This window comes from Nelumbo lutea, chromosome 3 (assembly GCF_056320005.1).
Source record: "Nelumbo lutea isolate HS-2025 chromosome 3, American lotus-T2T, whole genome shotgun sequence".
In the NCBI taxonomy this organism is placed as follows: Eukaryota; Viridiplantae; Streptophyta; class Magnoliopsida; order Proteales; family Nelumbonaceae; genus Nelumbo; species Nelumbo lutea.
The window spans coordinates 57,001,187-57,015,655 of NC_142686.1; the positions used below are offsets into that span (position 1 = coordinate 57,001,187).

Consider the following 14,469-nt stretch of genomic DNA (forward strand, 5'->3'; position numbering starts at 1 on the left):
CTGGATCTCATACCCACAAGAACACTATCCATGCACGCCTGCCTTGGGAACATCTCCCCATGCATAATAACATGTAGGAAGTTTTGATGTTCGTCATGTGTGACTGTGGTGTTATTTGGGTAGGTGTGGATAAAGTTGTAGTGAGTAGAAAATCTGGACACCACCCTATGCATCGCCTGAATATATTTCTTCTACCGTAATTATCTAAGAACAGATTTAGTTCATTAATATAACTTTTGTGATTTATTCAAGTTTTTCCAATGTATTCATGTTTATCCATACATATCCTACCTTTCTATAAATATTTATCCAAAATTTATTCCAATACATCTCTTAAAATTACTTTTTCATTCTCTTTTCATTTCTAAAGCTCTTTTTTTTTTTTTTTTTCAACTTTGGTTTATTTTGAATCTCAATCAAAGCATGGCGTGCGTTGGCAGTTGGGTGGAGTTCTTTTCTAAATTCCTTACTTCGAAAAGCTTAAAAGAAGAGGAATTTAGAAACACCAAGGGATCTGTTGGACTATAATAGTAGCACTTTTTTATTTAGGGTTTCGTTCACCATCCGTAAAAAAGATATGGACAGAATGATTTAATAAACAAATTCTATCGGTCTCTAACACACATTCAGACACCCTACGTGTCTTCCTTCTGACATCCACACCCTTATTATTTTAAGCTTCCAATAACCTGAAAACGATATCCTACAGATCACCACGTATCAAACTCCTAGGAATACTCCCAGAAGATGGTCTCACCAAATCAAACAGGTGGTAGATACCCATTGGGCTCTAGTCCACTTAATGTTTTTATGCTATTCTTTTAGAGAAATGCTTTCTTTTCTCCTACGTTTACAGCTGTGAACTCTCAAAAGGGCTATTAGTTTTAGCTTGTAGACATAAGCCCTAACACATACGTGTCCGATGGCTATGAACTTCCTTTTTCTTTCTTTTCCCTGTATATTTATATTAGATTTAGCAACATATAATGTAAATGGCTTATTTAAACCCAAAAAAGAAGCTGTAATGTAACTTGCTGAGGCATGCCAGCCAATATGTCACCATTCCTGGGGTTTCTCGAATACCATCATATATTAAGGTTATGGACTACAGCAACCCTAGTGTTGTTTATGATCTGAACTGTTGAATTGGAATCTCAGGATCAGTTGATTGTTAGTGATTTTTGGACTCAAAACTGTCACATGAGGTGGCCCACTCATCAAATGGTCTAAATCACTGTAAATAGTTCATGAGTGTGAGATGACATGAAGTTCCATGAGGATGCACAAGAATACATGGTAGACCCACTTAGGTCATGGATCAAATACTTGATCATGATGGAGCTTAAAGATAGCCTGAGCTTAAAGAGTAGATGGATAGAGATTATTTGATAGGGACAGTTAATTGACTGATTGAATGAGGTAGGAATTATGAGCTTATATAAATATGGCAGACATTACAAACTAATGCCATAGAATTAGGAGGGAAAGCTTATCAGTAATCAAGGAGAGCTTGATTTATATTTTGGGGGGTCATGGCAGGAGGATTAGGCTGGGGAATCCTTGAAGAAGGTTGGAAGAAAGGGCCTTGGACTGCTGAAGAGGATAAGTTGCTCACTGAATATGTCAGGTTGCATGGAGAGGGAAGATGGAACTCTGTGGCAAGGTTTGCAGGTAAATACTACTTAAATCCTCTGTTTTCAAACTGGGTCAGCTGTCTTTGGTGCGGAAAAATCTGGGATGTGACTAGAGTAGGCCTAGTGAACCAGTTTTTCTCAGATCAATTACCTCCCCTCTCTTCTGTAGATGAGATCTTTCATCATCACTAAGATATTTGTCTTACCTGATGAGTCATGGGCATGGCTCATTCACTAGGACTAATGAAATGCCAGTAGCTCTTTTGTTTATTTTATTTCACTTCATTTAATGTATTTAGATGTGTCATACTTATTACTGGGTTTCAGGGTTGAAGAGGAATGGTAAGAGCTGTCGGTTGAGATGGGTGAATTACTTGAGGCCAGACCTCAAGAGAGGACAAATAACTCCATATGAAGAGAGGATCATCATGGAGCTACATGCTCAATGGGGAAACAGGTAATTAAGGCAACTGTATCATGTCTGAAGTTTCTAAACTTGGAGATTATGAAGCTTGATTATTATTCTGCAATTACTGGAAGATGGGTTCCATTCTCAGGTGGTCGACAATTGCAAAAAGCTTGCCTGGGAGAACAGACAATGAGATCAAGAACTACTGGAGGACCCATTTACAGAAGGAGCACTCTGAAAGGTCGAAAACTCGATTTCGAAGATGGCAACAGCTTCAACAAAAGAAGCAGCAACAACAACAGCTGCAAGAACAACATCAACAAAACCAATTTGACATGAAAAAAATCATGTATCTATTTCATGAGAGTAACCATAGATTGTCATCTCTATCCCCAATGAGGCAAGATATGGTCTACATGTATCCCAGCAACTCTGAGGAGCAATGCATGATGTCTTCCATGTTTAACAGCAGTGCCTCTGTGCAGGAGGCCTCAAGTGAGGAGATCCTATGGGGTGACCTATGGAACTTGGATGACATCCATGCCAACTTGGACACTGCCTGTTCAACCAGCAAAGCTAGCTTGCCAAATTTGGTCACTTCGTCACCTTCTGAGTTTTACTGAGTAGCCTTTATAACAGTCTGAAATACAATCTATTGCCAACAATCCCATCCTTCCCCTACCTTTTCTTTCAAACCAAACACAGACTTAATGCAAACCTTTGAAATGAAGAGTAATTAGTCAAAGGATTAACATCAATTTAGAATAGATTAAGCACAGTATCTCGTCTGTGTCATCCCTACCATTTAGAAAGTTAGTGTTGTACTTCTCTGCAACTACATCTCCATTCATAAATCACCAGAGCACTCAAATTTTGCTGTGTATGTGGCTTATAATTAAGTGACTTTGATCTGCAACCAACTGCTTGGTCTAAAGGGTGTCATATTAATTATATCAAATACTTATTGGTGTAAATTTTGTCTAATACCGAAAGGCAAATCTCTTATAGTTTAAGTTGGTATTTTATTAGACACAGTTATAATTAGGCCCAGTTATTTAATCTATGGAAAAGAAAGTAGATGATATTTACCAATATTTTTCAGATAAGAAACCTGATATGGAAGAAAGACGAGATAAAACAGTTGAGCAAAGTTTAATTAAATGGATCTATCACGAAGTCGATTCATACGTTATGTTTTAGTGGTGAAGGATATTCTTATTGTGGATAGTATTTAAATATATAGTGAATGGGAAATCATAATAAATAATAACTTGTGCACGAACTGTGTTTGGGAAAGCAAATAGATAAGGGTAAACAGAACACCACAATGAGGGTTCCTGCACCAGCTTGCAAGCGGAGTGATTAGGGAGGTGCTCTTCTGGGTTAAGAAAATGGGTCTAGAGATAATGCTATTCTACTCTCTAGTATGCTTAAGCATGTCAGCAGATCCTGCTTCAATCTCCCAATTGCAGGGAAGCAATAGGTGCCTTGGCTGTCCTTGTACTGTTTTTTAATTCATTAGGCATCAATAAAATCTTTCTGCAATAACTATTGAACTATTCACACTGGCATTGCCCCATAAGCCCCTGAATAAGGTCTGAAATGGATTTTGAGTTTGGTAGAAAATATTAGCAAAGGGCTATCTGTCTACATGTCTTCGTCTGGGCCTAGATATATATTTATTTTAAAGGCTTAAGCTTTGAGGCATGAGACATACACTTTTTTTTTTTATTTTTGCCGTATTGAAGCACTCGCCTTGAGGCATACACTTTGAGGCAAGGTGTACAAATGAAAAGAATAAAACCTAGTAACAGTGTAAAAAGGTGTAGGCCTCAAAATATATGGAAAAAGCAGTTTAATTATTATGGGCCAAATGAAAAGAATAAAAATGAAAAGCCAATAGAGAAAATCAAGTACTATTAGTTTTTCTTAGTATTTTAGGAAAATTCAATGCAAAAAAGGATCGATCAAGTTCTTAATTTCTCTTGGATAAATAAAATGAGTTTTTTTCCTCATTATTCTAAATCTAACATCCCAAGTTTGTTATTTTTCTCATTTCTTTTCCTAATAGATTGTTTCCTTTCTTCTAAACTATTCGATTATATGAATGATTCTACATATGTTTCCTTTCTTCTAAATTGCTCATTTGAATAATCTGAGATCATTGCATTTTGAAACAAGAAATGTAAAACATTTATAATTGTTAGCTGATTAATTACTATTGTATTTAAAACTTAAACGCTTAGACTTATTGCTTATAAACTCCTATTTTATGAGTATTTGTACCTTCAAGTGATTCCAACTTGATATATTATATGTTATTTTTATCAATTTATCAACTTTAATTTATTTTTCCCTAAAGCTTTGAGGCTTACACCCCACCTTTTTGGGCCATTACGCCTCAGTTACACCTTTAACCTTTTAAAACCTTGCCTGGATAGAGAGAAAACAATTTCATCTCCACTTGACACATGGTGATTCAACTGTATTTTCTGAATGGCGGTTGGGCCAAGCCCAGGGAAAAGCTTTCTAAGACTTTTCAGCATCATATTTACAAACCATCATGCACCTATTTTACAATCCAGAGTGTTGAACAACTATAACATGCTGGAAAATTCTATTGGATGGAAAATCAGGATGCTGAACCACATTAACTCCTTTATAATTGCATGAATACATCATTTGAGTCCTGGACCCTTGCATCCAAATTTGTGCAAGGGATGGTTGCGGAATGCCTTTTTGGTATAGTTCTAGTACAAAAAGAACGATCCAACAGTCTTGTCCCAGATACGAGATAGAGCACTCTTTTATCCCCCTTTTTCAGAATAGAGTAAAACATTTTGAACTATTTTCCTAACCATGTACTTGGTCTGCACCAAGTGAATGCTCTCTGAATACTCTCAGTACAGTTGAGCTCTTCAAATGATTTCTTATAGTATTATAACTTCAGGATTACAAAAAGAAAAGAATGCATAAATTTTACTTGCTGCTTATGTAAACTCTAGGATAGGCATAGAAAAATAAAATTACTATCAAGTTTCAACAGATTGATCAAGGCAGATGAGATTCAACTCTATGTTGACTCACGCCAGATTCAGGGCCAAATTTTCACTGGATCTTTTCAATCAATAATTACTGTGGCATATTTCATAGTGTATTAGAAAAGCTCTAAATTGTAAACATTCTCAATGTTTAGGGTCTTATATTTAATTATCCAAAGATCAGTTGTGTAAAAAACAAAAATAGGATCAACCATATTTCCCTTGTAGATTACTTTTTTACAAAGTCAATATACTGTAAAATACCAGTGAATAAATTCTGATTATAATTGAAAAATGACAGTGAGTTTCTCTGTAGGTGGAAAAATGTAATTAGAGAGGAAACATTATTCAAATGCTAGAATTTTGGACTTCTTATCGGAGTGGTAGTGCAAATCTTGAGCATTCAGTCTGGATTGGTGATTACCTGCATCATATGCTCTGCCCATCTCAGTAATTGTTTTATTGGTAATTTGAAATTTTGTAAATTTGTGAATGAGAATGATTACAACATGAATGGTTGGCATGATATTTCTTAGTGATTCTCCAAGTTGAAGCCAGCAAAAATTCTCAGTATTGAGCATTCCTAAATATGGTATTTCAAGAGACAATACCAACCAGCAAATTCCAAAATGCTTTTACCAATTTATCTCAACTTTGGATTTCTTGGTCAGGACTGCAGTTCGTGGAAAAGTAGGTTTTGTTGGCCATATATTCGTAAGTTAACGGTTGCCAATGATCTTTGCATAACATTGTACAAAGTAAATAGCATAATAGATCCACAAAATTTAGACAGATCTACACATGTCAAGTTGTCAACATGAAAAACAAATACTTGGGGGTCATAGTTACCATCACAGATCACTTAATGACATGAGATGGGACGGGAAAAATATGGGATTATAGGAATTCGGCTTTGGTCAGGGCAAAGCCCTTTCGAGCAACCTTTACTGCCTTGCACTGAGAATATCTCCCTACTTGTATGCTTTATTTCATGGAAAGATATTCCCAATAAAAGGTTGCAAAAGGCTGTTAGATCGGTGTGGGCACAGGTTTGCCCTGATGGAAGCCAATCACGGATTATAGATCCCAATTCTTGGGATGTGGTGTAAGAATTAATACATGTAGGGGAAACTTATGTAACAAAAAAAAACACCTTCCTTGTAATATTTCCAAGAGTTAATACGAGATCCATGACCCACACATAAATTATTAATTATTTAATAACATATTAATAAAACAATTTCACTAAAATAAATAATTAATAAAAACATTAACCAATAATAATTTAATGATTAATTATTTTTCCAGAATAAAATATTAAAATAAAAAATTTTATGTGTGGGTTTTGACATTAATTAAGTCATAAGTATCAACAATTAATTAACTAATTAATGTAAAATTAAAAATTAACAATAAAATATTTAATAATTAATTAATTTACTATTTAATTAGAAATTAAATAAATATTTTATATTAATAATTTAATTAAAATAAATTAAAAAAATAATTTATCAATAAAAATAATTTAATAGTTATGAGTAATTAATATTAAAATATTAAAATTATTAATCAAGTCATAGGTATTAATAAAATATAATATTAATAATAACTTATAAACTAATAAAATGTAAAATATTAATTAATTAAAATAATTAATTAACCAACTATGGATTTTCAATAATTCATATCTAATGAATAATAAAATACTAAATATTAAAAAGTATTATTAACTAATTAATAATTATGAAAAAATAGTTAATAATTAATTAACTAAGTAATTAATGAAAAGTAAATAAGGATTTTACTATTAATCTAATTAATGATTCAATAAAAATAATTAAATAATAAAAATGTTAAATAATTATAAATAAAGTAAAATATTAATTAATTCTTAGTAGATATTACTAAAATAAATTTTAATATGTTAATTCTTGATTAATAATTAATTAGATAATTATCAATATTAATTAGATATAAATTATTTCATTAAAATATAAATAATTAATAATTAATAATAATAATAGAATATAAATTAATAAAATTATTACTAATTATTACTTTTACTAGGGTTGATTTTCCATGAAAAATTTTGATGCATTTTTCCTTTCCCATCCCACCAAAATCTTCCCACAAACCAAACGGAGTCCAAGAGAAAACCACTGAACCTGTTATGGGAGAGAATTAGGACTTTATCCCCCCTAAAACAGTCAAATTAATAATATATATTAATAATAAAATGTATCCATACAAGAATACCCTGCTGCCCATGTACTTAAAGATATACTAAACAGCTCTCTCGACATCTTCTCATAAATATGTTGATTTTCTATGTTTTGATATGAGTTTGTACTTATTTTATGGGGATAATGGTAATTATAATTAAAGATTACCACTTATTACTATGAAACCTAGGGAACTACCATAGGATTTATATATTTTTTATTTAAAAAAACTCATTGACTAGGTAACTAGACGACAAGGCACCCCTTCGTTGCCTAGCTTTGCCTTGGCACTTCGAAAACTATGGTTTGTTGATTGGATTGATTCTTAGGGTCTTGGTCCCACTTCTCTGGTTGGCAGACCAGTTTCTTTCCTTATTTGGACTATTAATATCATATTAATCTTTCAGCCAACTATTCTTGGATTGTATTACTTCAGTTTGGTGCCATCTTGCATTGTGGAGCTGTATTACTTCAGATGGCTTGAAAGGAACTTTGAAATGGAAGAAATCAGGGGAGCTGTGTTTTCAATGGACAGATCTAAACACCAGGACCAGATGGGTTCAATTTGGCTTTCTTTCAAGATTGTTCGGAAATAATCAAATCAGATTTGTGTTAGGACTTTGTTGAACTTGTTGAGGATCATTTCATTAATCCCAGGATAAACTCTACTTTTCTAGCTCTGATACCTAAAAAGGGAGATGTTATCCAACCTAAAGATTTTAGTGACGAGTATCTACAAAATTGTGGCCAAAGTGCTATCTTTGAGGTTAAGAGCAGCCCTTCCAAAATAAATCAATCACAAGGGGCTTTCATCCATGGTAGATAGATTACTGACCAAATTCTAATAACTAATGAGAGTGTGGAGGACTTCAAACAAAGGGGAGAGAAAGGATTAGTGTGTAAATTAGATCTAGAAAAAGCTTATGACATAGTAGACTAGACTTTCCTGTTGGAAACCTGGAGGAATTATGGATTTGGTGAGAGGTGGTACAGTTGAATAGAAGGGTGTCTAGAAACTTGTCATTATGTGGTCAGAGACTTCTTTCCGGTTACTAGAGGATTAAGACAAGGTGACCCACTATCCCCTTTCCTCTTTACCTTGATAGTTGATGTGTTCAATACTTATTGGGAGAGTAGATAGGTTAGACCTAATAAGAGGGTGGAGGGCAAGAAGGGAAGGCACAATTGTAACCTATTTGCAATTTGTGGATGATACGATCATTTTTTGTGAGACAGGGGATACACATAAGGAAAGAAATTTGAAATGGATGATAAAGTTGTTTGAACTTGTTTTCAAGCTAAAAATTAACTTTGAGGAGAGTTTTGTTGTGGGGGTAAATCTGGAAGAGGAGTTGACTAGGGTAGCGGAGTCTATAGGTTGCTCTACTTCTAGTTGGCCTGTGAAATACCTAGGAATGCCTTAAGGAGTAAGCCCAAAGGAAAGTAGGTTTTGGAATCCGATAGTAGAAAATTGTGCAAGGAAATTAGCAGCTTGGAAGAGGAGTTGTGTCTCTTGGGGGTCGTATCACTTTGATAAAAGCTACTGTAGCGAACCTTCCAACTTACTTTCTTTGTCTTTAGGACGCCACAATAGGAGGTATTGAAAGTAGAAAAGATCATGAGGAACTTCCTATAGGAACCTAGTGAAGATAGAAAGGATCATCTGGTTAGATGGGAACAAGTGTGCAAGAGCAAGGAGCAAGAGGGTCGGGCTTAGGTAACCTAAGGAAGAAGAATACAACTTTGTTGGAAAAATGGATGTAGAGGTGGCACTAGAAGGGGATAGGCTTTGGCATAAAGTTGTGGAGAGCATTCATGGAGTTGCAGGTAATGGTTGGGATGCTGGTGTATCTCAGTGGGCTACTTTGAACTCTCCATGGAAGGTTATACATAGCATTCTTCCCTAGTTACTTAGCCTGGTCAAGTATGATATCTGCTCTGGTGACAAGGTTCCGTTTTGGAATGATGTTTGGATTGGTAACACTACCCTCAAGGGCCTCTTTCCTTCTTTGTTTTTCGTTACCCTCCTTAAAAATGAACCTACGTAGAGGTTTGTGACTTCTTCTCAATCTTCTTGTTTAAGTTGGAATTTTGGTTTTAGAAGAGACTTGATAGACTCTAAACTCCAACTTGTTGCTCAGCTTCTCAAAATTCTCGACCCCCTTTTCTTGGACCCTTCTGAGCCCGATGCTTGTGTTTGGACCCCAAACCCCTTAGGCTCTTTTTCATGTGCTTCTTTCTTTTCCTATTTGTGCTATGTCCTTTCACCTCAACATCTTCATTAGAAGAAGATTTGGTCCTATAAAGAGACTGGGCCAAATGGGCCCTAGCATCTTCTCTTGTAATATCTTTTATTTTATTGTTGACTAATGGGCCTCTCTTAATGGGCCTGTTATTTCTCTTTGTTTGATCTCTTTATGTTACTGCCTAGCTGGCCACCCACGTAAGGCATACTTGTCATCACTCTATTTTTAATACTTAATAAAAAGGGTTAGAGGAGAGAGGAGAACAGATTTTCGACTTCTTCTCTTTCATTCTCTTTTCGCCATCTTATTCTCTTGTATTGCTGCTCTTACTTCTCTTCTTCCTTTTTTCTAATCTTCAATTTACACCTAAGATTTGAGGACTGATTTGCATCTTGGTATCAGAGTAGGTCGATTTCTTCATTTTTTTCTTTCTTCTTTTCCCATATACCCAAAACCCTAACCGACAGGTGTATGGAGAGATAGGTTCTCTATAGTTCAGAGGATCTCTGGCCTAGTTGGTAGAGGGTTTGGAGAGTTTTAAATCTGGCTGTATATTGCCAAGATGCGGTGTTGTTCTGTTGCTGTCCAAAACCCTAGCCGACTAGAGATTTTCCAAGGTACCAAGTAAAGGTGATGCTTGGGTGTGGCACTCTGTGCTTGGGAGGTGTCTTGTGACTTCTAAAGGAGGGTGGTTCAGGTTTGGAAGAGTTTGGGAAGGTCTGATAGGAGCAGCTGCATCTTCTCTCTTCTTCCCCAATAGCTGGACGGAGCAAAACCCTAGTTTTCAAGCAACTAAGTTCTGGTTTGACTTCAAGTAAGTTTATACAAACAATTTCTGGTTCTTTGATTTTCGTTTGATTGATGGAGACATACGGAAGTGAGTTCAAGCAAGTGCTGATTTCATGCCTTGGCTCGGTAGATTCCGTTTTGATTGGTTAACCACAATCAAGCTAGATGGGACAAATTATCTTGCTTGGGCACAGTCTATAAGAATTTATGTTCGTAGTAGAGGAAAACTCGAGTATCTCACAGGTAGTAAAGTGAAACCCAAGGAGACTGACCCTGAATTTGAAAAATGGATGCAAGAGAACTATACTATCATAGGATGGTTGGTCAATTCTATGCAACCTCACATACGTCAGCACTATCTCTGGATGTCTTTGGTTAAGGAGATATGGGACAGTGTTACTGAGACTTATTCATAGAAATTGAATGTAGCCAGAGTATATAAGTTGAAAAATGATGTGAAGAACCTAAGACAAGGGGAGAAGAGTGTAGCAATCTACTACTCTATACTAAAATCCCTACGGCAGGAAATTGATGTTATGGAGACAATTGTATGGGAGAGTAAGAATGATGTTGAAATGTATAGAAAGTTGGTGGAGAGAAATAGAGTGTTTGAATTTCTCACTGGACTCAACCCTGAGTTTGACATCACTAGGCAAAATATCTTGGCCAGAGATGAGGTTACTCTTTCACAGGCATATGCTATGATAAGTAGTGAGGAGAGTAGGCGGCAAGTTCGGTTGCAGGGTCAACTACAGAACATTTTGCACATTTTGGAATGAAGCCAAAGGGCCCTATTGAGAAAAAGGAGCATATATGTGAATACTGCAAGAAACCGAGGCATACAAAGGACACTTGTTGGAAACTTCATCCTGGGATTCTCCCTGATAGGTTTAAGAATAACAACAACTCTAAGAAGGGCAGTCAGGTAGGAAAACCTAAGACAGCTAATGTTGCTACAGTACCTGAAAGGGGAAATAAGGAGAGCGGGGAGAAATCAACCATTGAGTAGTTGGCAGCAATGAAGGCGGATTTTGAAAAGTATGGGAGGCTCCTAAATCACTTGGAAGCTACGGTTTCTTCAGCTCACCCTTCCAACAACACATCATCTTCATCAGCATTTGCTCACTCAGGTATTTGTGCTTTTGCAAATCATGCTTCAATTTCAGGTAATCATAAAATCCCTTGGATTATTGATTCTGGTGCATCAGACCATATGACCAGACTGTCTAATCTCTTCTACTCATACCACATTCTCTCTGGAAAAGAGAAAATATCCCTTGCTGATGGGTCTCTTGCTCCCATCTCTGGTAAAGGAGATATAAAGCCCTCTGACACCCTTTATTTATCCTCTGTCCTTCATGTCCCTAAACTTAACACAAATCTTTTATCTGTTAGCAGCTTAACTAAATCCATGAATTGCAGCATAGCCTTCTTTCCCACCCATTGTGTTTTTCAGGACCTACAGTCTCAGAGCATGATTGGGAGTGCCATGAGGCGAACGGAATATACTTGCTGGACACACCGGATTGAGCTTTGGGACCACCTCATGGAGTTGCCTTAGAGTCAGTTTTGTCAGTCTGTTAACAAAATTTTGTTATGTCACCGTCGATTTGGTGAGTCGTGTGAACTGGCAAAGCATTGTAGACATTCCTATTCATTAAGCAATAAAAGATCTCTTTCTACTTTCCATATTGTTCACTTTGACGTGTGAGGGCCATATCATATGCCAACTATGGGGGGTAACAGGTACTTTATCCTTTTTATTGATGACTATTTGCATTACACTTGGATTTATCTCATGAAATCCAGGGATGAAGTACCAACTATTGTGCAAAAATTTCATGAACTCATCCTCACCCAATTTAACACCCGTATCAAAACATTTCGTTCTGATAATGCTAAGGAGTATTTTGAGAGAACCCTCTTCACCTATTTTGAAACTTTTGGGGTTATTCATCAAAGTTCTTGTTCCTACACTCCACAACAAAACAAGGTGGCGGAAAGGAAGAACAGACATGTGGTTGAAGTTCGCCAGATCCCTCCTGTTTGCATCCCATGTTCCTATAAAATTTTGGGGAGATGTTCTTCTTACTGCTACTTTTTTTATCAACCGTATGCCCTCCCGGGTCCTTGGCTTTAAAACCCCCTTTAGTCTTCTCTTCCCGGATGAGGATATCTTTTCTCTTCCTCTCCGTGTTTTTGGGTGCACTTGCTATGTGCACATTCACAGTCATCAAAGGCACAAGTTTGAACCTAAGGCTCATAAATGTGTTTTTCTGGGATATGCTTCCACACAGAAGGGATATTGTTGCTTTGATCCAGTTCATGGCACTCGCTTTGTATCTCGAGATGTCACCTTTGCTGAGTCGACTCCTTTCTTTAGCATTCCTCATGAGGGGGAGAAATCTAAAGAGCCCTTTGCTATGTCTCCAACTGTTCCTCTTCCCATTCCTTGTGAGTCCTATCATGAGGTGTCCACTTCTCCCACTGGACCTACCTCCGATATTTCTCCTCCTCTTCCACCTCATTCTCCTACTATTCCTCCTCCTCCTATTCTCCAAAGGTGGTACCAAAGGCAGAGATTCAGACATGGGCAGGTTGTTTCCACTCCTTCAGAAGAGCCTCTTGCTTCTCCCATCATTCCTGAGGTAACAGGTCAACCTTCTACTAACCCATCTCCGGCTTTCCCAGACCTTGACCTTCCTATTGATCTCCGCAAGGGCAAGCGAAAGTGTACAGCCCATTGTATCTCAAAACACCTATCTTATAGCCTTCTCTCCCCTTCCTACTACTCCTTTCTTGCATTTGTTTCTTCCCATGTGATACCTAGGTCTGTACCGGAAGCCTTATCTCAAGCTGAATGGAGGGATGCTATGATGGCCGAACTAGATGCTTTGCATAAGAACCATACCTGGGATATTGTTGACTTGCCTGAAGGGAAGGAACCAGTGGGTTGTAAATGGGTGTTTACCATTAAATATCACTCTGATGGCTCTATTGAGAGGTTTAAGGCTCGGTTGGTTGCTAAGGACTACACTCAAATGTATGGTATTGACTATCTTGAGACATTTGCTCCTGTAGCTAAGATGACCTCAGTCAGGGTTCTGTTATCTCTAGCTGCTACTTTTGACTGGCCCCTACACCAGTTTGATGTTAAAAATGCCTTCTTGAATGGAGACCTGCATGAAGAGGTCTATATGTCTCTACCTCCAGGGGTGTATGGGAAGGAAATGCAAGGCAAGGTGTGTAAACTGCAGAAATCTATTTATGGTCTTAAACAATCTCCTCGGGCTTGGTTTGAAAGGTTTAGGGCTGCTCTTGTCTTTTTTGGCTATACTCAAACTCAATCTGATCATACTTTGTTCTTGAAGAGAAATGGCTCTCTGGTGACCTTCTTGATTGTTTATGTTGACGATATTGTGGTCACGGGTAATGACACTGAAGAGGTCAGTAAACTGAAAGGATTTCTCAACTCTGAATTTGAGATCAAGGATTTGGGAGATCTTCGGTATTTTTTGGGCATTGAAGTTGCTAGATCTAAGGATGGTATCTTCATTTCTCAACGTAAATATGTCCTTGATCTCCTTGCTGAGACTGGTAAACTTGGAGCTAAACCAATCTCCACTCCTATTGATCCTAATCATAAGCTTTCTGCTACAGATGGTGAGCTTTTATCTGATAAGGGGGTGTTTCAGAGACTGCTTGGGAAGCTATTATACCTTTGCATGACTCGGCCAGATATTTCCTATGCAGTAAGTGTTATTAGTCAATTTATGCATTCTCCCAGAGATACTCATTTAGCTACTGCAGAAAGGGTTCTATGTTACTTGAAAGGTACTCCAAGGAAAGGTATTCTATTTGCTAAACATGGACACATGAAGCTGGAAGCTTTCACTGATGCCGATTGGGTAGGATGTATTGATGATAGGAGATCCACCTCGGGTTATTGTGCTCTGGTTGCTGGGAACATTGTGTCATGGAAGAGTAAGAAACAGTCTGTAGTTGCTAGATCTTCAACTGAAGCAGAATATAGGGCAATGGCACATGGCATGTCAGAATTATTGTGGCTACAATCCCTTCTAGAAGAATTGGGGGTGGACTACGAGAAACCAATGATGCTCTATTGTG

The 14,469-nt window shown here is 36.9% G+C and overlaps 2 protein-coding genes across 2 annotated transcripts in view; one reads left to right on the plus strand and one right to left on the minus strand.

The window, feature by feature from the left end:
- Positions 1–1,216: 1,216 nt before the first annotated feature.
- LOC148865125 (uncharacterized) lies at positions 1,217–3,027 on the plus strand. Its single transcript, XM_088980096.1, has 3 exons — positions 1,217–1,671; positions 1,962–2,091; positions 2,192–3,027. The coding sequence occupies exons 1-3, from the start codon at positions 1,533–1,535 to the stop codon at positions 2,664–2,666; spliced, it is 744 nt and encodes a 247-aa protein (XP_088836222.1). The 5' UTR covers positions 1,217–1,532; the 3' UTR covers positions 2,667–3,027.
- A 2,134-nt stretch (positions 3,028–5,161) lies between these two features.
- Positions 5,162–14,469, minus strand: part of AAS (Pyridoxal phosphate (PLP)-dependent transferases superfamily protein) — a 69,638-nt gene continuing 60,330 nt past the window's right edge. The window contains exon 14 of the mRNA XM_088979280.1: positions 5,162–5,508. Within this exon, the coding sequence (XP_088835406.1) occupies positions 5,505–5,508 (4 nt within the window). The 3' untranslated portion in view covers positions 5,162–5,504. The remainder of the gene's footprint in view (positions 5,509–14,469) is intronic.

Excerpts from the sequence above, each read along its gene's own strand:
- LOC148865125 (XM_088980096.1), top strand. The coding sequence starts at position 1,533 with ATGGCAGGAGGATTAGGCTGGGGAATCCTTGAAGAAGGTTGGAAGAAA. Across the intron at positions 1,672-1,961 it reads CTCTGTGGCAAGGTTTGCAG|GGTTGAAGAGGAATGGTAAG; the intron begins GTAAATACTACT and ends ACTGGGTTTCAG. Across the intron at positions 2,092-2,191 it reads CATGCTCAATGGGGAAACAG|GTGGTCGACAATTGCAAAAA; the intron begins GTAATTAAGGCA and ends TTCCATTCTCAG.